Source organism: Elephas maximus, chromosome 16, assembly GCF_024166365.1.
Source record: "Elephas maximus indicus isolate mEleMax1 chromosome 16, mEleMax1 primary haplotype, whole genome shotgun sequence".
Taxonomy (NCBI): Eukaryota; Metazoa; Chordata; class Mammalia; order Proboscidea; family Elephantidae; genus Elephas; species Elephas maximus.
In genome coordinates, this window is record NC_064834.1 from 55,335,094 (window position 1) to 55,359,938 (window position 24,845).

Sequence of the window (24,845 nt, forward strand, 5' to 3'; positions counted from 1 at the left end):
TTAACTTGCATGGAAATTGGCTCACTCTAGGGTCCATGCAAGGAACCCTGGAGACAAAGTTGAACAGGCTGTTAACAGAAAAGAGGTAGCAGTCTGCTCCCATAAAGATTTACAGCCTTGGAAACCCTATGGAGCAGTTCTCCTCTACCCTACAGGGTCGCTCTGAATTGGAATGGACTCTATGGCAAAGGGTTGGGATCCAGGCTAGATCGTTCTCAAAGCCTGGAGCAGGAAAGCCTCTCCTGAAAGCCCCGCAGCCCCGCTTTCTGCAGCTTTGGGGAAGGGGCAGTGGTGGCACAGAGGCAGCACAGGGCACCCATCCAGGTACATACCTGGCACCTGCCGGGACTCCTTTAAGTCCAGGTTATCTCTGACGTACAGAGTTTGGCAAAGGCTAGAAATACAGGATCGAAACACCACAAGAGGGAAGGGGTCTCCTGCTTTTCACACCGGCGAGATTCAGAAGCAGCCGGAGGCTGGGCTGTGGCTTCCAGGCAGCCCTGAAAGGCCCTGCATCACTCCCTTTGAGGGTCTGCATGGGAGCCCCAAAACGAGGATGCAAGGCGTTTAACTTGGGAAAAACTGACATGGCCACGAAACTGTTCCGGGTGAGCATCCAGAGCTTAGAAAGGGGTAAACCCAGAGGTAAAGCACCAGTCAAACTTCGCGTCACAGGGGTTGAGGAAAAAGGTGTTCATCACGTTAAGCACCCATGAATTTCTGGCCCTCCGCTGGAATTTCCTCTGCATGAAAGTACTAACTTCGAAACGACTAAACACTAACTTACTATCTTTGGAGGACATGTCCATTCAGGCATACTCTGCAACCGTTTTAAAGGTTCAGGTGCATGCAGGAATGGGCGCCCTCTTCGCCCTAAACGTGTTGGTGGCAGAGTGGGTGGCTCAGCCGTCGACCCTTGCACCTTCCGTTTTTCCGGAATGAGACCGGGTAAAGATGCGAAAAAGGAAATGAGAGACGGGACCCAAACACGGCCGCTTCCGCCGATTCCCCGCAGGAGCGGTCGGGCGACGTCGCCTCTGGTGTTTAGACTTCCGGTCGGGCCAGAACCGTGCCCCACCGTCCTTTCCCCCTGCCCCGCCCATCCCACATCCCGTGGCTCCGCCCCCACGTCGCGGCTCCGCCCCAGCCGGCCTCCTCCTCTGCTGGCGACGCGGCTGCGCAGTGGGCACGCAGCGTGTTTCTGCCTGCACTACCCCGAGACCCCGTACAGATGGCGGGCCCGTTCCCAAGGTCCTGGAAGCCAGCCCGGAAATGCCCACTGCCCAAATTACGCCCTTCCAAGTCACCTTTTCCTTTCCTCTTCCCTCTCTCCGGTGATAGGACCCTGAGACAGGGTCTTCAAGAGGTTGGTACAGGCTCGGGCTACTTTTATTTTGCTCGTGATACAGTAAACAAAACCATGCGAAAAGCATCCCCAGGCGTCATGGACACCGTGTTTATTTCCTGAGGTGTGAAGGATGGGAAGAGGACCGGCTGAGATGAAAGGGAGACGTGTCACAGACCCCAGAGGTCGGCCCAGTCAACTTTAGCCCCTTCTCATTAAGTTTTGGAAAGGAAAGGGGAGGGGCGGCGACCATTCCTCGGAGACCACAATTTGCCTCCTATTTATAGGGTCGCTGTTTTTTTTCTTTTTTTTTTGTGAGTCGGAATCCTCTCGAGGAAACGGAGCATCACTTAAAAGGAAATGAACCCTGTTAAAGGGTCACATCAAGGAGCCCTGGTGGTGCAAGTCGTTAAGTACTTGGCTGCTAATTGAGAGGCTGGTAGTTAGAACCACTGTGAGAGAAGGACCTGGTGATCTGCTTCCAAAGGATTACAGCCAAGAGAACCCTATGGGGCATTTTTACTCTTTTACATGGGGTTGCTATGGGTTGGAATCAGATGAACAGCACCTGACAGCAACAAGGATCACCTCCAGAGGAGGGATAAAAGGAAAACCCACAATTGTCCTTAGGCTGAGAGAGTGGAGATGGGGCTGGCAGTGTGGAGACTTCCATCTGCCCTCACACCCAAACCATGGAAGGCAGAAACCCGAACAGATATGGGAGGCAGACAGCAGGCTTCTCCAGCTCAAGCCTGACTTACTGTATTGGATCCGACTTCTTGACATACCGTATTGGATCCGACTTCTTGAGTGTACAAACCATGCCACTTCCACAGGGCAGAACAACTCTTCCAGGCCAGTGGATCTCAGCAGAGCCGCTTAGAGCATACTGCATCAGAGCAAATGCTGTGTTGGAAGGCTTAGGACCATAGTCTCTGGGGACAAAGTAGTAATTGGCATAAAACAGTTCACAGAGATAATGTTCTACATCCTAGATTGGTGAGTAGCATCTGGGGTCTTCAAAGCTTGAGAGCAGCCATCTAAGATACAACTGTTGGTCTCCACTTGTATGGAGCAAAAGAAAATGAAGGTAATCAAAGGCTCAAAGAAGAAACTAGTCCATAGGACTAATAGCCCGCATGAACCTTCTCTAACCTGAGACCAGAACTAGATGGTGCCCTACTACCACTACCGACCATTCTGACCAGGGACACGATAGAAGGTCCCGGATAGAATGGGAGAAAAACGTAGAACAAAACTCAAATTCCTAGAAAGGCCAGACTTACTGGACCCACGATATAAACGAGAGGAACCCCCAAGAATATCGCCCTAAGGTAACTTTTGAACTTGGATTTGAAATTATTTCTTTAGCTCACTTTTCAGCCAAATAATAGGTTGGCTTATGAAATAAAATCACCTGTGCGTAATGTGCTCCCTTAAACAACTACATGAGACCAAACTGTCACCATTTACCAAAAGCAAAGGTGAGAAGGCAAGGAGGGGAAGGGAAGCTAGATCAATGGAAACAGAACAGAATGAAAATAATAAGAATGCTCACACTGTAGAAATTGTAACCAATGGCACAGAACAATTTGTATAAAATTTGTATAAATTGTTTAACAATTTAAGGGAAACCTAATTTGCTGTGTAAACTTTCATCTAAAACATATTATTTAAAAAAAAAAAAAGGAACAAATGTCATCCATGACTAGATGGCAGCAGACAATGGCAAACGTGCATTTTGTGAAATGATTGTAATTAAGTCCAGATCTTTCTCTGCACTTTATTTTTGCCGGCTGGATTTGTCATTTTGCTGTTAGAACAAGCCTATTACATACCTCAGACTGTTCTCCTTGACCTCATCACCCTGAGCAAAAGCATGGCTTCGTCACCTGTCTGGGCATATCTTGAGTCTCTGTCGGCACATCCTGCATACTCAGTGACAACCCTGAATGTAACATCTACCAGCTCCCCAGGCTGACCGGCTCTGCCACCTTCAGGGGCATTAAGGGACAATGTATTTAGTCATACACATCTTTAAATGCAGGGAAGGGTACTGAGAAACATTTTGATTCAGAAGAAAATAAGGAAAATGAAAAACACAGAGACATGTTGTAGATCTTTTTATTCCCACCTCTGCCTGGGCTATAACACAGCACTAAACCAGGACTCAGGACGCGCCTGGTGGCTGGGGCCCACAGAAATGTGGCAAGGAACACGAATCCAGGGAGAATTGTTCCCCTAAACCTGGTTCTCAAGACATGGAGAGAGGCCCAAAGGAATGTTATCTGATAGTCTGAAGTTTTAAAAGTTTCGAACGGTGTGATCTGGCTTTCTGCTCCTCAGTTTCTGTAGGACGTGGGCCTTTACCCTTTACCCTTTACCATGATACAGCCTCAAACTCCAAATATGCTGATTAAGCTGCTGACACTGTTTTCTCCCCCTTCTGCTCCATGAGTAATGCCAGTCCAGCTAGGTCAGTGGGGAGGGTTTTAATGTATCTTGGCTGAGATAAAAGCCATTCCATCCCAGGGACACAGCAGGTAGAAGGCAGTGTATAGCATTCATGCCAAGTCCCATTGCCCGATACCTGCACATTATAGTTTATCATGAGGTAATTGCCTCCAGACACACAATCCCTGCGAGATGTCTAAAATCAGAGCCTGGGAGTGAAGGTCACCTCCTCTTCCTCCCCAGGCAGCTCCTGGCTGGCCAGCCGGCTCTGCCCTGGGCTGGCTGCGTGCCTCTCAGAACGCCATGTAGTAGTGCTCCATGGTGCTGATGATGTCACTCCGGTCCTCCAGGAGCTCTAGCACCTGCTGCAGCACAGCTTCGCTCAGGCCCGGGCTGAGGCTCAGGCGAGCACAGGCCAAGATGTGCAGGAAGTGGCAGCCCCTCTCCACGTCTGCAGGAAAAGAGGCAGGTGGTTAGGCTCAGGCATGCCTGTCGGGCCCACTCTCTCTCCTCCCCCTCTAAGTGGAAGCATTATTAGCTCCTTGCTATTCAAAGTGTGGACCAAGGACAGCAGCAGCAGCATCACCCGGGAGCTTGTTTTAAATGCAGACTCTCAGGCCCTCCCCATGATCCCTGAATCAGAATGTGCACGTTAACAAGCTCCCAGATGATTCTTGTGCACACTGAAGCTGAGACACACCAGCCTAGATTTTCAGCAAAAATAAAACAAATAGGCCTGTTCTTGGTGCCACAGTCACTGCTCAGGGTTCAGATCTTTGACTTCCAATATAAATGCTTTTCTATCCACTGGGACTTTAGCCCTTGATCATCTTTTTCTCTAATGCAGTTGCATGTATGTGAGTGCATCTACTCAGTGCTGACCCCCAGCTTCCCTGGTAGGAGGATTCACAGCAGAGCAGGGTGACAGTGGCTCCATCATCTTTTCTCTAAGTCCTGATGTGATGGGGCCGCCACAGAGACAAAGGGATCCCTGCCTTTGGCCTGTTCTCACTCCTCTGATTGGGCTAAGAAGTCTTGCCTGTGATGGCTGAGTTCTAAAAACCTCTTACCCTCTGCCCAACACTAAGGCCATGTAGTTTATGGTGATACAAATTCAGGGTTTAGTAACTTTTTTCCTAGTGGATATCAATGATTTAGGCAGTAATATTTACTGAGGGTTGTGATCATTAGTGAGCCATGAAATCAGTTTAATGGGCTGTGGATTGCCTTTTTTTTTCCTTACTAAACAGACTAAAACAGAAAAAAAATGAATGTATTGCATTAAATTTAGGAAAAGCATATTTTGAAACTTTTTATATTACCTGTGGAATATCATTATTAATTTATTGGGTCACGATGTAAAATGTATTTTTAACTCTGAGTAAAAGTCAAACCTAATTCCTAAATAGACACCCTCCAAGTCTCCACACTTTTAGGCACCGTGACAGGGCCAGGCTTGGGCTCTCACCGTTGCATACCCAGCACCTTGCCCACAAAAGCTGCTCAAGACAGTCACATAATGTTATTTTCAGATGGTCGGAGGTATTGCGTTGGGCAAAGCATAGTTTGCCATTCAGCGGACCTTTGTGGCCTTGGACAAGTCATACTATCCCCGAACCTCAGTTTTCTCATGTGTGGGAGGGTGGTCTAGAAGGCACCATCTCTGAGATCCCTTCCAGCTCTAAGGTTCACAGACAGTGATCTTGTCTAACAAGATCTGCTAAATTCTGAGCTTTAGTGGCTATGTCAACTCATTCCTTCAGACTGAGGTTACTGTTGGAAAACTTGCCACCACCACTGGTCTCCACATTTACAGGCTTTTTCTTCAACATTCCTTCAATAAAGATTTAGTGAACACCTACTCTGTGAGAAGAGCTGAGCGAGGGGAGGCAACAGAGAGCAGTAGGTGGAGCCCAACCTGAATTTAAGTCCTGACTCTGCTGCGGGTAAATTGCTACGCTTTTCTCTGTTTCCTCATCTGCAAGATGGGAATAAAACCACCTACTTCACAGGGTGGTTGTGTGGATGAAATGAAACCCTGGTATGTGCTTCTTATGTGGTGGAATTAAAGCAATTATACCATAATATCCATAACCTAACAAGTCACACATAAGATAGTCACTGCTCTAAAGAAGCTTCAACTCTCTGGAGAAAAAAGACACACAGAGAGGAAAAGCTAAACCAAGGGATGGCAGCGAGTGGTTGGTGACGGAGGGTGAATAAGGACTGATTCCAACCAAATGGGGTCCTACACAGCACAGAAGGGAACGCCAGGACTTTCAGTGCCTCTGCTTCTCCATACCTCAGTGCTTACAAGGCCTGGTGGTTCAGGTTCAGGACTCGAGACAACTGACAGGCATGTGTGGGCCCCAGGGAGTGATGCTACCTGTCCCACTGGCCTTAAACTATTTCTTTGGAAAGGCCATTCTGCTGTCTGAGGGTTGTCTGGTGAGGCTGTTCAGTAGAGTGACCTTCCAGTCACATGGGGAACATGAACTTAGACCATTTGTTAAATATGAGAACAGATTCCAAAATAGGAAAGGTTGTAAAAAGGATTCCAAATAGGAAAAGTCAAGCTCCTAGCTATAAGCACGGATATCGTTCAGCTCTCTATGGGACAAACCCACAATCCTAAGACTGACTCTTCTGAAGGTGTTTGGTCAGACAGACATGGTTATTTTAAAATGAATCTCAAAAGCAATGACAACTGTGCCTTATATTTTCAAATATTTTTACATATAGTCTCATCTGATAATGTAGCTTCTCCCAAACTCAAATATAGCTGGTGATGTTCAAGATAAACTTTGGGATACAACCTACTAACTATGAAAGGTTAGGTAAATGCTTAATGGTATTTTAAAAGGATTATGATAATTCAATAAACATCATTCCAATATGAGTGGAGTCATTTGATATTCTGTTTCCATAGAAAGCAGTTGTAGTATCTGAGACACGAATGAATCTTTTTGAAAAGCTAATAGTTAAGGTTATCATCTACAGAAAAGGTGCCATTTCAGAAGTCATCAAATGCCAGTTTTCTCAGGTGTGAAACAGAGAATGTCCCTATTTTTATGAGATAGAAGCTGAAGTTCTTAGTGGCTCTAGGTGAAGGGTAAAAGGGTATTTCCTAGTCTTTCAACTTTTCTGTAGGTGGGAACAATTTCAGAATAAAAAGTTGGAGGTAAAGACATCTTCAATGTGCAATTTCTTTCTTTTTGGATAATGTGCCATTGTCATCCCCCACACCTAGAGCCAAAATTCAGATCTTTAACTTTAGCCCAATAAGAATAGAATAAAATCCACACATAGATTCCACCTAAAACTGCTTCCTTCCAGATCAATATTAAACCAAACAGACTGAGCCTCTGGGTCTCCATGCTAGAGAGCTAAGGGGTACCACTTGTGCCATTAGGACAGAAAACTTTATACTTAGCCTCTTTACAGCCCGAGCCATATGCTGAGCACCCATCTAACAGTTTTATAAACACCAACTCACTTAATTGTCATAACAATCTGTGATGTAGGTACTATTATTAACCCCATTTTGCATATGAAGAAACTGAGGCACAGACTTATCCAAGGTCCCACCGCTAAAAGTGGTCAGAATGGGATTCAAAGCCAGGCAGAGTGGCTCCAGAGGTCTGCTCTTCACAACTATGCCACGCTGCTCTTCTCTACACAAACCCGGCATCAATACTTTAGGAACTTAAAACAGTCCTTTCATATTTGTAGGTTTAGCCTTTGCTGAGACTGATCAATGTCAAAAGATTTCAAGTCATTCAACTGCTCATCCAGGCAAGGAAAAACCCATGCTATATTGTATGGAAGTTTAGAAATGAACTAAAGGCCAAGCAGAAAATGGTTAGATAAGTGGCCAAATATCTCTCTACATATATAATGGAATACTGTGCAGCTACTGCAAAGACTTCTATACATACTGGTAGTGCAAACAGTAAACCCACTTGGGTGCTAACCAAAAGGATAAAAGTTCAGGTCCACCCAGAGGGTCCCTGGAAGAAAGGCCTGGTGATCTACTTCTGAAAAAGCAGCCACTGGAAACTCTATGGAGCACAGTTCTACTCTGACAGACATGGAGTCTCCATGAGTCGGAGCCAACTTGACAGCAACTCTCGGTGGTTACCAAATAACCTCTAGAAGCCAATATTAGATTAAAAATTATAAGGTGTGGAACTGTATGCTAACTTTCACTGGGGTTTTTAAAAAAGGAAAATCAATACAAGTATACTTGTAGGTACATATACCTCTAGAAGGATATCCAAGAAACTAGTGCTCATCACTGCCTTTGAGAAGGGGAACTTAAAGCCCGGGGGGTCAGTGTTGGGAAGAAGTTTGACATTTCTGTGCGTACTTTGGCACTGTTTGACTTTTTATTGTGTACCTATATTATTATTCAAAACAAGTTTTCTAATGCCATAGATGTTGCCTATGAAAAGAAATGGTAGCGGCAGATTCTAATAGAGTCACCAGAAAGCATTTTTTGCAGGCATTCTCAGTAAATCCTACTCCAAATCAGCTTCTGAGAGTTTATAAGCTCCAGGTGGCTGGCTCGTGGCTTTCAGAGGCAGCTCCCACTGATGCACAAAGGGGCAGGGCCTGTTCACTCTGACACACACTCCCCCGAGCAGGAGCTGGCCCAGGCATTCATTAGATGTGGACATAAAACCTGCCACTTTCATGGTCCCTCAGGTCACACAGGCTGCTGGTTCCCCTAAGAAATGAGGTGTGAATTCTGTTCATTTGCCTCACCAGGCCCTAGGCTCATGTCCATCAATTCTGTTCTTAATCCAAAGAATCCAACCCAGGGGCCTGGTCACCAATATTATCTCAAGAACTGCCTCTCATCCCGTCTTGGCTGAGGAATCTCCCATTTCACTGCTGTTAAATGCACCTTAAATTGTGGTAGATGCCCATATGAACCACGGCCTCTTCCATCTAACCTGAGACTAGAAGAACTAGATGGTGCCCAGCTACCACTACCGACCGTTATGACCAGGGGCACAACAGATGGTTCCAAACAGAATGGGAGAAAAACGTAGAACAAAACTCAAATTCCTAAAAAAGACCAGACTTACTGGATGGATACAGGGGAACCCCCAAGGCTATCGCCCTAACATACTCTTTTAACTTGGAACTGAAGCCACTCCTATAGGTCTCCTTTCAGCCAAATAATAGATGGGCTTATAAAATAAATAATATCACCCATGAGGTATGTGCTCCCTTAAACAATCAACTATATGAGACCAAACAGTCAAGATTTACCCAAAAGCAAAGATGAGAAGGCAAGGAAGAGCAAGAAGGCTAGATCAATGGAAAAAGAACAAACACAAAAGAAATAATGGAATGCTGACACATTGCTACATTGTTTAAATTGTAACCAATGTCAGGGAACAATCTGTATAAAAAACAGGAACCCAATTTGCTGTGGAACTTTCACCTAAAACACAATAAAATATTTAAAAAAAAATTGTGGTAGATGGTCTTTCCCTAAAGTGTATTTATTCTTATTGATCTGAATGTGCCAAAGGACAGCCAGAAATCCTTGCACTGGAATAATAGATTGCTTCAAGTTTATTTTGAGACCTGTTGTCATAACCACCCTGGGATCTGACCTCATTGGTTCTGAAAGGCTAAGTAGGGCTGCGTACCACAAATGCCAGGGCTAGTGACCTGGCCCCGCTCTACTTGCTGACAAAGCCTGGACTAAGCCCAGGCCCCAGGGACAAGTGGGCTGAAAGGACCGGAGGTGGACTTCTCTGGAGAGAAACAAAGCAGGGTCAGGAGACCTGCAGTCATTCACAACCCTTTCCACTTGCTTCTAGCATCATTTGTTGACACAGGTCAGCATTCATTACTAGCCTATGCTTGCAAAAGATAGTGTTTGAAAAGTCACCTTTATGCCTGACCAGTTTACACAAGTATTCAAAGATAGAAATAATGCTTGCTCCTCTTTCTAACTACTGTGAAAATGGTAATGTTTCTGTCACACTATCTACAGTTTGAGTTTCTAACCACTAGGGGCTGACATAACTCCATGAAAACTGCTAATCATCAGTGTCCAAGATGGCTGAATTAAACTGTTCACAAACTCCAAAGACTAGAACCATTCCTCCCAACACTGAAGGGTCTTTATTTTAGAAGAGAGGGAAATGTCAGCTTTGGAATCAAAGACAACGAGCAAGAGTGAACCAGAAATAGCACAAATCAGACAGAATGTGAGAACCAGAAGGACATCAAAAAGTTCTAGCCTAGTGGCTTATCACACTGTATCAGAATCACCTAGGAAGCTCATCTGTCTAGACCCCACCCACCCCTACTGAATCAGAATCCCCAGGGGTAGGACCTGAGGACCTGTATGTTTAAAAAGCTCCAAGGTTGAATCTTATTTGGAGCCAAGGTCAGAATGACTGGTGCTAGCTCAACACTCATCACAGAGAGGAGGAAACTGAGGCTCAGAGAGGGCAGGTACCTTGACCAATCACCCCCACCCCAAGTCATTATGGGAAAAAGCCCCAGGTCTCCAGCTCTCCATCCACTTAGAGAGACCGCCCCCTGACAGTGCACCAGGGCGTCACACATATGTTACACCACTCACGATTTGGTTTCTGGCAATCTTTTTGAATGATATGGTGGATCTTTCTGTGCAGTTCTTTGTCTTCTCTGGTTACCTGAATAGGAAAAACAGTTCCGAGGGAAAGTGTTCTTAAGTAACAGACATTGTGTCATCCGGACTCCCAAATTAACATTTAGGATAGTTTGTGAAGATTTCATGATAATGATCATCCTTCCCATACCAAAAATGCAGTTTTCAATACTTGGCATATTGTCAAACCAGTGCTGTCTGTCCCTAAGCAGCTCACTGCTCTGTAGTCGGCCCAGAGGCAAAGGAACACCTCTGGAGAAGCCAGTTCACTGGGGCTATGATGTAAAGAACTGGAATTCTGTACTTTTAAAGGAACAACCTTCTCAAATGTTCATAACACATTCATCAAAATTTTCTTATTTGTTGGTTAGATAGATAGACAGGCAGGCAGACAGACAGACAGATAGATTTTTGAGGGAGGCACAATGATCAAAATCTTGATATCCACCCTGGAGGACTCCTTCCTCTGGTCCCTGACACCTGTCTTGTATCTCATTATGCTTCTTCCCTCTCCCAAACACAATAAAAAGGAAAAAAGGGTAAGGAAAAGCTAGCAAGGGAGTAAACAGCCTATCCACTGAAACACTTTTCTGTTCTCTAAAGCAACAGAACCTAGTTCCTTTCTCAAACAGCTCAGCAAGCCAGCGGGTTTCACCTTCACATTCAGTGGTAAATCTAGTAATAAAAAAATAATAAAATAATAAAAAAAATAAAAAACAGTAATAAAAAAAGAAAGAAAGGGAGGGAGAGAGGGAGGAAGAAAGAAGTATGCAAACAAACACAGCTGTAAGTTTCCACAAAGAGAGAGCCCACGAATTCTTGTCTGACCAGACTTATAGAATGGCGATGCTGATAACGCCTGCCTTCTCTCAACTCACGAGGTTATTATGGTGAAGATCAAACAAGGTAAGGTGTGTGAGAGCTGCTGAGAGCTGGAAAGCATTGTACAAATAGAAGTACTGACATTATTTGATAACAATTTCCCTGAGGCAGAGCCTCAGGAGAAAGGAAACCTAAAAAGCCAGCCAATGAGGTAGAAGCGGAAAAGTGAACTCAGAGAAGGGGCCAGTGACTTCTGGGGAAAGAACTATTATGGCTAGATCACCCCATTCCAACTCATAATGATTCACAGGAGGAAGTGGCCCAGCCCTGCCACACCTTGGCCCTGGCCTCCCGCCTGCGGCCCTGCTCCTCCTCCTCAGGAAGAGTTCCCCTCTACAGACTAGGAGGCAGGCTGCCCAGAAGCTACAGGGAATGTGCGCCCCAGAGCGGAGTACGTGGTGGGCTGCCCAGGGGGAGCTTCTGCCACCTCACAGGAGGCAACTGACTCCTACCAGGCCTGCCCCATCTTGGAAGGAGAGGAACTGCACTCACCCCTTTCACAGATCGGAATGACCACTTTCAAAATGTATTCAAATAGTATTTGAACTCTAATTTTTAAGAACTCCCTAAACTTGGGAATCACTCAGGCAAATCTACACCAGGAAAATGTCCTGGTAAGGAAGGCTTCCCCTCAGGAATCATCCCTAAGTGGTGTGACTTCTGGGATGCCTCAGAGCTCTGATCTGTCTCTAGGAGAATCACATTTAACCACCACCAACATGAGTGGTCACAAACAGGCCAGTTTTCAGCCTGGTTCCTCCAATACTAAAGGTATGTAGTGAGACAGCAGTGGGTTTAGTTTCTTTAGTGAGAAGTGAAGGGCCCTGGTGATGCAGTGGTTAAGCGCTCAGCTGCTCACTGAAAGGTCAGCAGTTTGACCCACCAGCTGCTGTGAGGGAGAAAGATGTGGCGGCCTACTTCCATAAAGATTTACAGCCTTCAAAACCCTGTGGGGACAGTCTTACAGGGTCACTATGAGTTGGAATCGACTTGACAGTAACGAGTTTGGTTTTCTAGTATTTTTAGCGAGAGGCGATGAGTCCCTGGGTGGTGCCAATGATTAATGCACTCACTGCTAACTGAAAGGCTGGAAGTTTGAGTCCACCCAGAGATGCCTTGGAAGAAAGACCTGGCGATCTACTTCAGAAAAATCAGTCACTGAAAACTTTATGGAGCATCAACTGGTCTCAACCCACCTGGAGCAAAGGAGAACAAAGAACACCAAAGACATATAGTAAAGATGAGCCCTAGAGACAAAAAAAAAAAAAAAAAAACCAGAGGGTCACATAAACCAGAGGCTACATCAGCCAGAGACCGGAAGAACTAGATGGTACCTGGCTAACACTGCCCTGACAGGGAACACAAAAGAGAATCCCTGATGGAGAAGAACAGTGGGATGCAGATCTCAAATTCTCGTAAAAAGACCAGACTTAATGGTCTGACTGAGACTAGAGGGACCCTGGAGGTTATGGTCCCTGGGCCCTTTGTTAGCCTGACACTGGACCTATTCCTGAAGCCAACTCCCAGACAGGGACTGGACTGGACTATAAGATAGAAAATAACACTGGTGAGGAGTGAGCTTCTTGGCTTAAGTAGACACATGAGACTATATGGGCAACTCCTGTCTGGAGGCGAGATGAGAAGGCAGAGGGGGACTGAAGCTGGCTGAATGGACACGGGGAATACAGGGTGGAGAGGAGGAATGTGCTGTCTCTTTAGTGGGAGAGCAACTAGGAGTACATAGCAAGGTGTGTATAACTTTTTGTATGAGACTGACTTGTACACTTTCACTTAAAGCACAATAAATAAAAAGAAAGAAAACTCTATGGAGCACAGTTCTACTCTGACACACATGGGGTTGCCATGAGTTGGAATCAAGTCTCCGGCAACGGGTTTAGTGAGAAGTGAATTTTTACCTCTACAAGGTAAACAAGCATTGGTACTCCTGGCCGGAATGTCAACTGGAACAGCCTTTTGGAAGGCCAATCAGCCTATGTCAGCCAGAAGCTTAACTGTACACACCCTTTGATCCAGCAATTCCCCCTTTCTTCTTACAGAAATATTTACATAAGCTCACAAAGATAGTTGTGCCAAAACAACAAAAGCATCAGTATTTATGACAGCAAAAAGTTGGAAACCACCTAAATGTCTATCAAAATAGGAATGGTTAAAAACGTATGGCAAGTATCAAGAAACTGGAATACCAGGTAAATGTTTAAAAAAAAAAAGGAGGTATAAGTACCAACACGTAAAGATGCCTAAGATGTGAAATTATGGTACTGAAATGTTGCTGACCATGACTTAGAGCCGTGGTTCTCAACTATCCCAGGGGGCATTTGTCAATGTCTGGAAACATTTTTGGATGTCACAACTGGAAAATGCTACTGCCAACTAGTAGGTGAAGGTCAGGGATGTTGCTAAACATCCTACAAGGCACAGGGCAGTCCCCCACAACAGAGTCTTCAGGCCCAAACTGCCAATAGCTTGAGGTTGAGAAATCTTGAAGTAGAGTAGGGTCCTCTTTTTTGTAAAACAAACGAGCTACTAGAACATATATTTGTATATGTGCATTTGTAAATACCTGCAGAGATAAATCTTTAGAAGGATATACCGTCGAAAGTGGCACTTCAGGAGAGGTAAGAGTAGCTTTCACTCTTACTTTATATACTTCCTTAATATTGTTTTTTTTAAAAAACAATAAAACTAAACCAAACCCATTTTCCATCAAGTCAATTCCAGCTCACAGCAACATTACAGAACAAAGTAGAAATGCCCCACAGGGTTTCCAAGGAATAGCTGGTAGATTTGAACTGCTGACCTTTTGGTTAGAAGCTGAGCTCCTAACCACTGTGCCACCATAGACATTTTTAAATAATATATTTGTGATTGGAGCTATGAAGACAAAAAAAAAAGAAATAAGTTGCAGGTCTCTTACATGGTATAGATTATCAAAACCACCTTCTTTCTGGAAAACGAGTCCCTTTTCCTGAAGCAGCTGTATAGCGTTCTTAAATATACTATGAATTGCCTGGGAAGCTGTATCATTCTTAAAATCCACCTGTTGAAGAGGGGAAAAAAAATTAAAAAAAAGAGAAGGAAGTAAGGCTAACAGTTCTAATTTACAGAATCTGAGAGCAACCTCCTAGACTAACTGGTTTGGGAATTTGCCTGATAGACCTTTTCATCCGCTAAGTCAAAAAATCCAGGTATGCTCAGGCCTAGCAAGGATGGTATTTAAGGAAGACAAAAGTTTGCTCTGGCAGAGTCATACTTGATAACCGTTCCACAACTTAGTTGTGATTTTCTTGTCTAATTCTATGATATGCAGTATAAAACCGAAAAGCTACTTTCACTGGTGTACAATCTTTTATTTAGTTTTTAATACAGACCCAAACATTGAGGTTGTTGGTGATTCAATGATGGAATTCTTGCCTTCCGTGTGGGAAACCTGGGTTTGATTCCTGGCCAGTGCATGTCATGGTCTGTCAGTGGAGGCTTGTGTGTTGCTATGATGCTGAACAGGTTTTAGCAGAGCTTCCAGACTAAGACAGACTAGGAAGAAAGGCCTAGAGATCCACTTCTGAAAATCGGAAATGAAAATTTTATGGATCACAGTGGTCCGATCTGCACCTGATCATGGGGATGACACAGGACTGGCCAGTGTTCTGTTGTGCACGGGGACACCATGAGTTGGGGGCTGGCTCAATGGCAGCTATATATATATAGTATCTCCTTTCTTCACTGAAATTGTGGCTATATACAATCTCTTCCTAAGGACTTCAGAGAATTTTACACACGTTGAAATAATCTGGGAGTCTAGTGTGTCATCAGTGTCAAATCTTTTTTTAAATGGAGAATGATGGAGGCAAACAACTGTAAAGAAACCTATCCAGGGTGGATCCCTGAAGCTGACGGTGGAAAGAAGTCCTGGAGTGAGGCAAAGAACACTACACAAAAGGAGCCTCTATTGCAATCAGTTTTCTATCTTCCCATTTTCAGTGTTGCTTCTCTTCTCTAAGAGGTGGGTTTGCTCAAAGAGGTACCAGGTCATCCTATTTCTTATTCCCAACGTGGCCTTCACGGGACATATGAAGGAGACTAAGTTATTAGCTATGTACTGCATGGTTAACTCAACTGTGATCTTCTGGGCAGACACTTTATTTTCATCTTGGTCACCTTCTCCCGGTCACGTGGGGGGGCAACCAACAAAGATTTCTGAAATGAATGGAAATACTTCATTAGAAATACTGTATTCTTCTTGTTATTTCATTGGGTATTTTCAGTTCATTCTCAAAACAAAGAAAACGATGACAAAATGATTGTCCTGTAAGATGTAGATCCATTTTTAATGTGAAAGAAATTTGTCAAGATGTCATAAAGAACGGAGCTCCAAAGAAATGTGGCAAAGTATCCAAAAAAGTGTTTGAAGGCAAAGTCCTATCTGTCATGAAAAGCAATTAAGGCTACCTGGAGAAGCACCCATGTTGCTGTTAGGTGCTTGCGAGTTGATTCCAACTCACTGCGTCCCTATGTACAAAAGAACAAAACACTGCCCAGTCCTGCACCATCTTCATCATTATTGTTATCCTTGAGCCCATTGTTGCAGCCACTGCGGCAATCTATCTTGATGAGGGTTATCCTCCTTTTTGCTGACCCTCTACTTTACCAAGCATGATACCCTTCTCCAGGGACTGATCCCTCCTGACAACACGTCCAAAGTATGTGAGACGCAGTCTCGCCATTCTCACTCCTAAGGCGCATTCTGGTTGTCCTTTTTCCAAGACAGATTTGTTCCTTCTTTTGGAAGTCCATGGTATACTCAATATCCTTCTCCAACATCACACTTCAAAGGCATCAATTCTTCTTTGGTCTTCCTTATTCATTGTCCAGCTTTTACATGCACATGAGGCAATGGAAAACACCATGGCTTGGATCAGGAACGCCTGAGTCTTCAAGGTGACATCTTTGCTTTTCAACACTTTAAACAGGTCTTCTGTTTGGGGGAAGCACCCACAGGTGCTGAAAAAGAGTGTGGGTGAGATGTGCTGATGACATTTTCTCAAAGGAGTAGGGAGAGGAAAGAACTCCTCCCCAACAGTCTCAAGTGTTGACAATTCTATTCCTAAATAAACACTCTTTCTAGAAGAGGTCTCCCAAACAGGCATTTTATTAATGTAATAGATCCTGGTGATGTTGCACAAACATGCTCCCTGGCCTGAAGATGACAGTCTAACACTCTTAATTAATTAATTGTCTATGTTTTTCCTTAACAGGACAAGCTGGAGAATCTGATCGTTAGAGCATCAGGACTTAAAAGTTGGCAAACACTCCAGGTTATGATAGCACTAATTCTCTGTAGGGAGTATAATGCTGAGAAATATTCGATGACTCCCACAGGCAGAAAAGCTATGTGGGTGTGTTTAGAATAAACGCCTCACCTAGTAATCTTTAGCCATACATCTTTTGATTCAAGGGGGGCTTAAGGCAAAGCTATTTTTCATTTTACACGTGAGTGTTCTTACTTAGGGGAAGCACAATCAACCCAATATAGACTCCTTAACAAACCTTTATAACAACTACTTAATCTTCATCATTCTGAGAAGGTTTGCTATCTGAACTCAATTTCACATAGGAATCCTAACGGTTGAGTTTATTACATCTCTCACTGAGATAGGAATACTGCAAACTAACCAGCAGTGATTGTCAAGCAATTATTATTGTCGTCAGCTGCCGTTGAGTTGGGCCCAACTCACAGCAACCCCACGCCCAACAGAACAAAATGTTGCCCAGTCTTCCTCCATCCCCGGGATCAGTTGCAGACGAGACCATTGTGATCCATAAGATTTTCACTGGCATATTTTCAGAAGCAGATCACCAGGACTTTCTTTCTAGTTTGTCTCAGTCTGGAAGCCCCACTGAAACCTGTTCAGTATCACAGCAACACACAAGCCTCCACTGCCGAATGGGTAGTGGCTGTGCATGAGGTGTACTGGCCAGGAATTGAACCCAGGTCTCCCACATGGAAGGCAAGAATTCTACCACTGAACCAACAATGCCTCATACACAATTATTACTATCATTAAAAATGATCCTTGTTGGACTGAACAATGGGATAGAAAAAGATGCTCGTAAAGAATGAGCTTCTTGGATCAAGTAGACACTTGAGACTATGTTGGCATCTCCTATTTGGAGGAGAGATGAGAGGGCAGAGGGGGTTAGAAGCTGGCAGAATGGACATGAAAAGGGCGAGTAAAGAGAAGGAGCGGGCTGTCTCACTAGGGGGAGAGCAATCAGGAGTATGTAGCAAGGTGTATATAAATTTTTGTATGAGTGACTGACTTGATTTGTAAACTTCCACTTAAAGCAGAATAAAAATTAAAAATGATCCTTGGTTATCCCCAGACCATATGAAAAGGCTGGTTCCTCCTCCCAGATTTCAAAAAGACCAAGTAGCAAGAAGGGAGCGCTCTAGGGCTGGGAGATTAAAAGCAGAGTTTGAACTGTGAACAGGGAGGGCTCGACAGAAAAAGTTCTCTGTAAATATAAACAATATGTGAAGATTCCTTTCCAAAAACATTTGCCTCAGCTGACCTCGGACATATTTCCCTGGCCTGGTTATAAAGACTGCAGTCTCAAGGGTAAAACCTCCAATCTTCTCTGCTAAGCAGTAGCTTTTCCTGGACTAAAACGGGATTTGTGTCCTTGCCTTTTTCTACAGAGCAACGACAGAGTCCTCTGACTCAGGAAACTGAAATTGCTCACAGGTAAATGCAGCTACAGGCTGAACCTGCTGAGCCTGACTAAGCCTCTCCTATCTTAGGTCAGGAACTGGGTGGATCTCTGAAGTATATATAGTCTTCATTCCCAAACAAACTCAACATCCACCCAGCTGTCACAGAAACAATGGCTTTGCAAGTTCTGCTTATCACATTTCTGGATTTGCTAAGACAGGCCAAGGTGGGAAAAAAAGAAAGGAGGTTGTTAACATTCAAGCTCATTCTCCGCCTACCTATAGACTATAACACCACCACCATTATTTCTTGTTATGCTTTCATCTGTCTGACAACAGAAAACGCCAGAGGATCTAGGGTTTCATCATCACTGCAAAGCTGTAGGGCTCCATTAAACAGAATTTAATTTCATGATAGTGACCTCCCCAACCAGAACAACGTGAGGGAATAATTCATAATTGATTGGGAAGTAGTTTCCAAAGACAAAACACAGTGCCAAATTAATTTCTTTTTAAACATAGCTTCTGCCCTAAGCATTTTAAAAGAGATATCATATACCACACCAAAAGCTGCCCATGGATTATTTTGAACGGAAGAGACATTTGGTCCTCCAAGAGTCATAAGTCTCTACTTAATTACACATATCACGGTAGAAAGAGTTGGCTTCACAGGAAGAATGTCGTCTTCACCAAGCTTTCGTTTCCTTCCAAACATGCCAATGGAGTCATCAGAAGCCCTGGGAGGTCAATTTGACAGTGAGCCTCCTCTAAATGATTAAATGTGGAGAAGGTCAAACATGCTGTCAATCGACAGCTGGAGGGCTGCAACTGTATAGAAGCAGCCCTGGAGAGAATAAAGTGCCCAATCGTGACCCTCTGCATCGGCTGTTTCCTGAAATGCTATCCCTCATCTCTGTGTATGAAATCCTGGGTCACTGAGGACACAGCTTGCCAGGAAGAGGTAATGAAGTGTGCTCACGAAACCGAGAAGCAGTAACAATGCCTAGGAGGTTGGAATGGTGATTCAATATCTGTTCCACGAGAATCATGATGAACAACTTGCGTGACCTGTCAAGGGTATACACAGAAGCCCTGCTGGTAATGGCAAAAGACTGGAAAAATCTAAACAGTCCAGTAACGGTTAGACTGGTTAAATAAAGTATGGTACATGTGAACAAAATATTATTATATACTGGTGAATCTATATGTCTGCTATGAATGGATTGGTAAGATATAGTGTTCAGTGAGAAGCTAGGCATAGATTAGCGTTTAGCATGCTATCATTTGTGTTCAAAGGAATAGGATACTACTCATGGTTCTACATGCACAGACTTTCTACAGAAGGATATTCAAGAGATTAGTATTGTAATGGTGCTTGCCTCTCGGGGAAGGGGATGGGAGGGAGGGTGTGAAGAAACCTTACTTTGAACTATACAGTTTCTACGACCATTTGAATTTTTAAAAAATTGTGGTAAAAATATACACTGCCAATTCAACATGTTTTGCATGTACAATGCAGGCACTTTGATTACATTTTCACATTGTGTGCAACCATCACCAGTGTCCATTGCCAAATTTTCCATCACCATTAACAGATACTTAGTGCTTCCTAAAATCATTTGAATTTTCTTAAAAAGCATTCATTCCTTCAATCAAGGACTCTACTTTGAGACTCTATGCCAGCCCTGTTCTGGGTGATGGGTACAGAGCAAGGAGCGAGACAGACAAGACCTCTGCTCTAACAGAGCTTAATTTCTCGGGGAGGAACAGGCAGGCCAACAAATAATATCAGTGACATCGCGAGACAGGAAAATAGGATGACACCCTGTGAAGGCTCGAGTGGCTATTAGAGCAGATGGCAGAGAGAGCAAGGAGGTGACATTTAAGCTGAGATTATTCCTGGTGGAATAAAATAAAGGAACGAATGAATACGAGTTGTGTTACAACAAAAAACCTTATGAGTGGCTTTGAACAGGAAAGTCTAAAATCAAAGTCTCAAGCAGTTCTTAATCCCAAGCAGATTAATAAAACAGGAAACAAGTTAACCTGTAACACTAAAAAAACCCTTTGCCGTCGAGTCGATTCCGACTCATAACGACCCTACAGGACAGAGACTAGTGATGAAAAACAGGGACAGCTAAAAAAACTACTTGAAATGTTTACTTTTAAATTGTTTAGTTATTTTTACTTACTGAATACAACTAGGTCTTTACTTCAACTCCTAAAACAGGACAGATTAACTTATTTTGAAGAAGAGGAAACAAGTCATTTAAAAACTTTGGTTCAAGAAGATCTTGCTGATCCATAAATAATTTTAGAATGATCATTACAGCTTCCTCTCTACTCCCCATTCAATTGGCTCCTGCTGAGATTAAATACCCATCTCAGTGAGTACTAGGAACTAAGTACTAAGAACCTTAGCTATTTTTTTTTTCCCACCTGAAGATTAAGCTAATGAGGTTAATTTAAGTAATTTAAGCAAAGGGCAGGTGCATTCTTGTTTCACATTCTTGGTGGTCAGTGACCTTTCCAGAATAGAAACGACATGTGCCAGAACCACCAGCTCTGATCCCTGGGTCCACCCCTGTGAGTCACCATCCCACAGTCACATCCACTCACACCCATTAGCTGCAGACGGGGAGCAGGAGACTCGAGTTCTCACATGGGCATGCCGCACTTACTAGGTCAGAGCAGGCGCTGTGAATTACAGGCTGATTGGCAAGGGCCATCAAAGACTCCACCATTTCTAACTCCTGCTGGTAAAAGGTCTGCACTCTGTTCTCCACAAGGAATTCTTTGGCTTTTTCACTCAGCAAACATGTGAGGCTGGCGAGGTCCAGGGTGCCTGGATTGCTGTTGGGGAAAAGTTTTGAAAATACCTGCAGAAAACCATCACCCTTATTCCTTGTGGGAAATTTAGCTAGAATATGCAACACTATAGAGTTCCTATGAGTTGAAATCGACTTGATGGCAATGGGTTTGGTTTTTTTTTCACTTTATAGTCATGCGTGTTTTTGAAAAAAAGGTAATTCATACAGTGAACATTTTGTGGCTGTTTAAAAGGATGAATCAGACCTAAGTGAGCTAACAAAGAGATTCATGATAAATTAAGGAAAAAAGTTAAGTTGCAGAAGAGTATGCAGGGTATAGTCTCATTTTTGTAAAAAGTAAATGACAACCCACAAAACGTATGGGTGAATGTCCTTCTAATTCAGAACTGAAGCCACTCCCGAAGTTCCCCTTTCAGCCAAAGATTAGGCAGGCCTACAGAACAAACAATAACACATGTGAGGAACGTGCTTCTTTGTTCAATCAAACATATGAGACCCAATGGGCAATGCCTGCCTAAAAGTGAAAATGAGAAGGCAGAAAGGGACAGGAAAACTGGAGGAATGGAACCAGGGAACCCAGGGCAGAAAGGGAAAGGGGGAGAGTGCTGACACAATGCGGGATAGCAACCAATGCCATGAAACAATTTGTGTATACATTTTTAATGAGAAACTAACTTGCTCTGTAGCCTTTCACTTAAAGCACAATTTGAAAAATATGCATAGGGGAGAATAGTTACGTTTGCACGTGCAAGGGAGAAAAAAGTTCTCACAGGATACACATTAAGCTATGAACAGTGGTAACCTCTGGGAAACGGTACCAAAGGCCAAAAAAAAAAGGAAAGTAGCAACTTTTAATTTTATACAAGTCCACAGTTTGTTCTTTTTAATATAATTTTAGAATATGTAATATATTCACATGTTAAAAAAACTATGAGGTACACAATGGAAAGTCTCCTTTCTACCCCCTCCCTGACCTCATCCTTCCAATACCCGTCCCCTAAGTAGCCCGTTATTGGTTCTCTGTATCTCCTCCCAGAGTTCCTTTACGCATATACTAGAAAATATGATATATTCTTATTTCTCCTGGGGTATTTTCACACTAAGACAGTGTATTATACATACTGTTCTGTACCTTGCCTTTCACACTTAACAACATGTTTAAACTTTTATAACAAACATTCACTTACAATTAAACAGGCACTAGTCCCTGGATGATGCAAAGAGTTAACATGTTTGGCTCCTAACCAAAAGATTAAAGGTCAGAGTTCACTGAGGCACCTCAGAAGAAAAGCCTGGCACTCTACTTCCAAAAAATCAGTCATTGAAAACCCTAAGGAGCACAGCTTTACTCTGACACACATGGGGTCGCCATGAGCTAGAATCAACTGGATGGCAACCGGTGTGTATGGTATATGCTTACAATGGAAAAACATTAGCTCAGCTATACACTCTTTTAAATACACCAGATCATTAAATCCACACAATGGGCTATAAAGTTCCCCACAGGGATGTGAGCAACCGGCCTTGGGTTCTGGAAGCTACTCCCCAAGCAGCCCTGATCGTCCAAGCACCTTCACTTCTGGTGCTCAGCTCCACCTAGTATGCAGTGCGCAAGTGATTTACAAAAAGTCACACACTCCTGTGTCATTCACTTGCCACATTTGTCAGGAATAAAGAACACATAACAAGAATATGAAGATATTGCCTTGGCAGCAGTTTTCAATGTTTTCATAATGATATCCCATCAGTTTTTCTCAAACTCAGCACTACTGAAATTTTGGACTAGATAATTCTTCGTTGTAGGGGGGCTGTCCTGTGAATTGTAGACATTTAGCAACATTACTGGTCTCTACCCACTAGATCTCAGTAGCATCCCCCAAGCTATGAAAAAAAAAAAGTCTCTAGACGTTACCAATGTCCCCTAATGGGTTGAGAACCTCTGGTATCATTTTTGGTAGTTTATTATTACATGGCTTGGCGTAGTTTTCCTTGGGTTTCCTGGGGTTTTGTTGAGCTCCTTGGATCTCAAATTTGGAAACATTTCAGCCATTATTTCTTCAAATATTTTTTCTGTGCTCCCGCTCCTTCAGGCCCTCCAATTGTACTATTACCACTTCACTTTACAGACGAAAACAGTGAGTAAGTAGACATTTCAGGATTCACACTCAGGTCTACCCCAGTGTCTGGCTTTGCTGCTGTGGTCCTGTTTTCAGCAGGGATATGCCATAACTTACTTCAGCGCCTTCTCTTTCTCTAGGGCTGGGCTGTGGAAAGGCTGGTCATAAACCTTCCTGTAGATAACGGGCAGCTCAAGCATCCTTGAAATCTGGAAGCTCCACACTGGATCGTCCACTTTATCTAGCAAACCACAGGGAGAAATATGCCACAGAAATTACATTAAAATCAGTTCTTTCCCGTGCCCAAACTGCTGCTAGGATGACAGGAAATGGGGCACTCAGTGGATCTCCTCCACATGGGAACCAAGAATCATTACAGTCTAGCTGCACTAAGTGGTTCCCGGTCATCCTGTTAGATGGAACGAGATTCCCTAGGCATCAAGGCTTTGGCAGGGACTGGCTTGGGACTAGGGAAAACACATTAATGCATTATTTACTCATCTGTTACTCTGTTGAACAGGGGCCTTCTTTGAGATTTCAAACTAAAAACAGACAGAGCAGTGCAAAGGGTATCACTCAGATGATGTGGGACTCTCACGGTTCTGATTAGCTGTTCCTTTCAAAGTTACTGAACTCAGTGGTATTCAAGAAATCGCCACCATTTTGAAGAATATGAATGCTTTCCCCTAATGGATACACTTAGAACCTTGAACTCTAGGGTTCCAAATTCACTTGGCACCTTTAGAAATTCTACTAGGTTGTCCAAAATAAAATTAGACAACTATATATCTAAGTCATTCATTTTCTTTCATAATTAAAACTCTTCAAAATAAAATTACAAAATGCTGCATTTCTAAAGAAAGCATGTTATGCAATATAATTTCTGCCATGAAATAGTTACATTTTCTTATTTGAAGTTTTTGGAAATTTAACTTTTAGCTAAATAACAGCTTATTGGGCGTACATCCAGGGTAACAACCAACTTGGTAAAAGTATCTTGCGCTTACAATACGCAGTGGCATGAATTTCTCTCTCTTCTCTGTATGTGCGGACATAGCCTCTGATTCGGATAAGGTCCCCAATTTCTATCTTTGTTCTCTGCTGAATGGTTTCTTGCAATTTCTTAAGCTGTGAGGTTAAGCTCAGGTCTCTTGCTGGGTTTGAGGCAGCTGTAGCTGTTTGGGCTGGAAGGAAACAGAGAAATTACAACACAATGCCCATGCAATATCCGTGAGGTAGTTTCAGAGTAAGACCAACGCAATACTGGATGAAAGAGTACAAAGAAATTTACAGTTTAGTATATATTATCAGAATGTTTTCCAGAAGCAAATAATCAAACCATTCCTTTTACATGATAGCACCAGCAACACGTGCACACTGATGGCTCCTACATTGGCTTCAGTCATTTAGGTTTTTAATAGTTTAACAGATATATAATGTTATGGATTGAAATTGTTTCCCCCTCAAAATACGTTTTACAATCCTGATCTCTATACCTGTGAATGTAATGTGATCACCTTATATCTAATGTAATGTAATGCTACATAATGTAATGCAATCACTTTCCACAATGCAATCTAATGTAATCAACCAATCAGCTGAGGCCATACCAGTGTAGGGTGGATCCTATACCTAATCACTTTGAGTTATATGAAGAGCAGCAAAGACATAAAGATATGCATTCACACGGAGGAAGACAGATGCCATGTGAGGATTGCCAAGGAATCAAGGAAGGAATCCACATGGCAGAAGCCCTGATTTGGACTTTTAGCTTCCAAAACTGAGAAAATACATTTCTGTTCTTTAAAGCCACCCACTTGTGGTA

At 43.4% G+C, this 24,845-nt stretch overlaps 1 protein-coding gene across 10 annotated transcripts in view; it reads right to left on the reverse strand.

Annotated features, from left to right (window-relative positions):
• STN1 (STN1 subunit of CST complex) overlaps positions 1-24,845 on the reverse strand; it is a 58,244-nt gene that overhangs the window by 13,186 nt on the left and 20,213 nt on the right. For 2 of the 10 annotated variants that reach the window (XM_049855236.1, XM_049855235.1), the window contains exons 5-10: positions 24,028-24,204; positions 23,138-23,261; positions 20,754-20,925; positions 14,278-14,400; positions 10,413-10,485; positions 3,075-4,250 (exon numbers count right to left, since the gene is read on the reverse strand). In XM_049855236.1, coding sequence (XP_049711193.1) covers positions 4,093-4,250; positions 10,413-10,485; positions 14,278-14,400; positions 20,754-20,925; positions 23,138-23,261; positions 24,028-24,204 — 827 coding nt within the window. In that variant the 3' untranslated portion in view covers positions 3,075-4,092. Of the gene's footprint in view, positions 1-3,061; positions 4,251-10,412; positions 10,486-14,277; positions 14,401-20,753; positions 20,926-23,137; positions 23,262-24,027; positions 24,205-24,845 lie in introns of those variants that run through there. The other 8 variants (XM_049855240.1, XM_049855237.1, XM_049855233.1 and 5 more) reach the window with 8 other exon arrangements.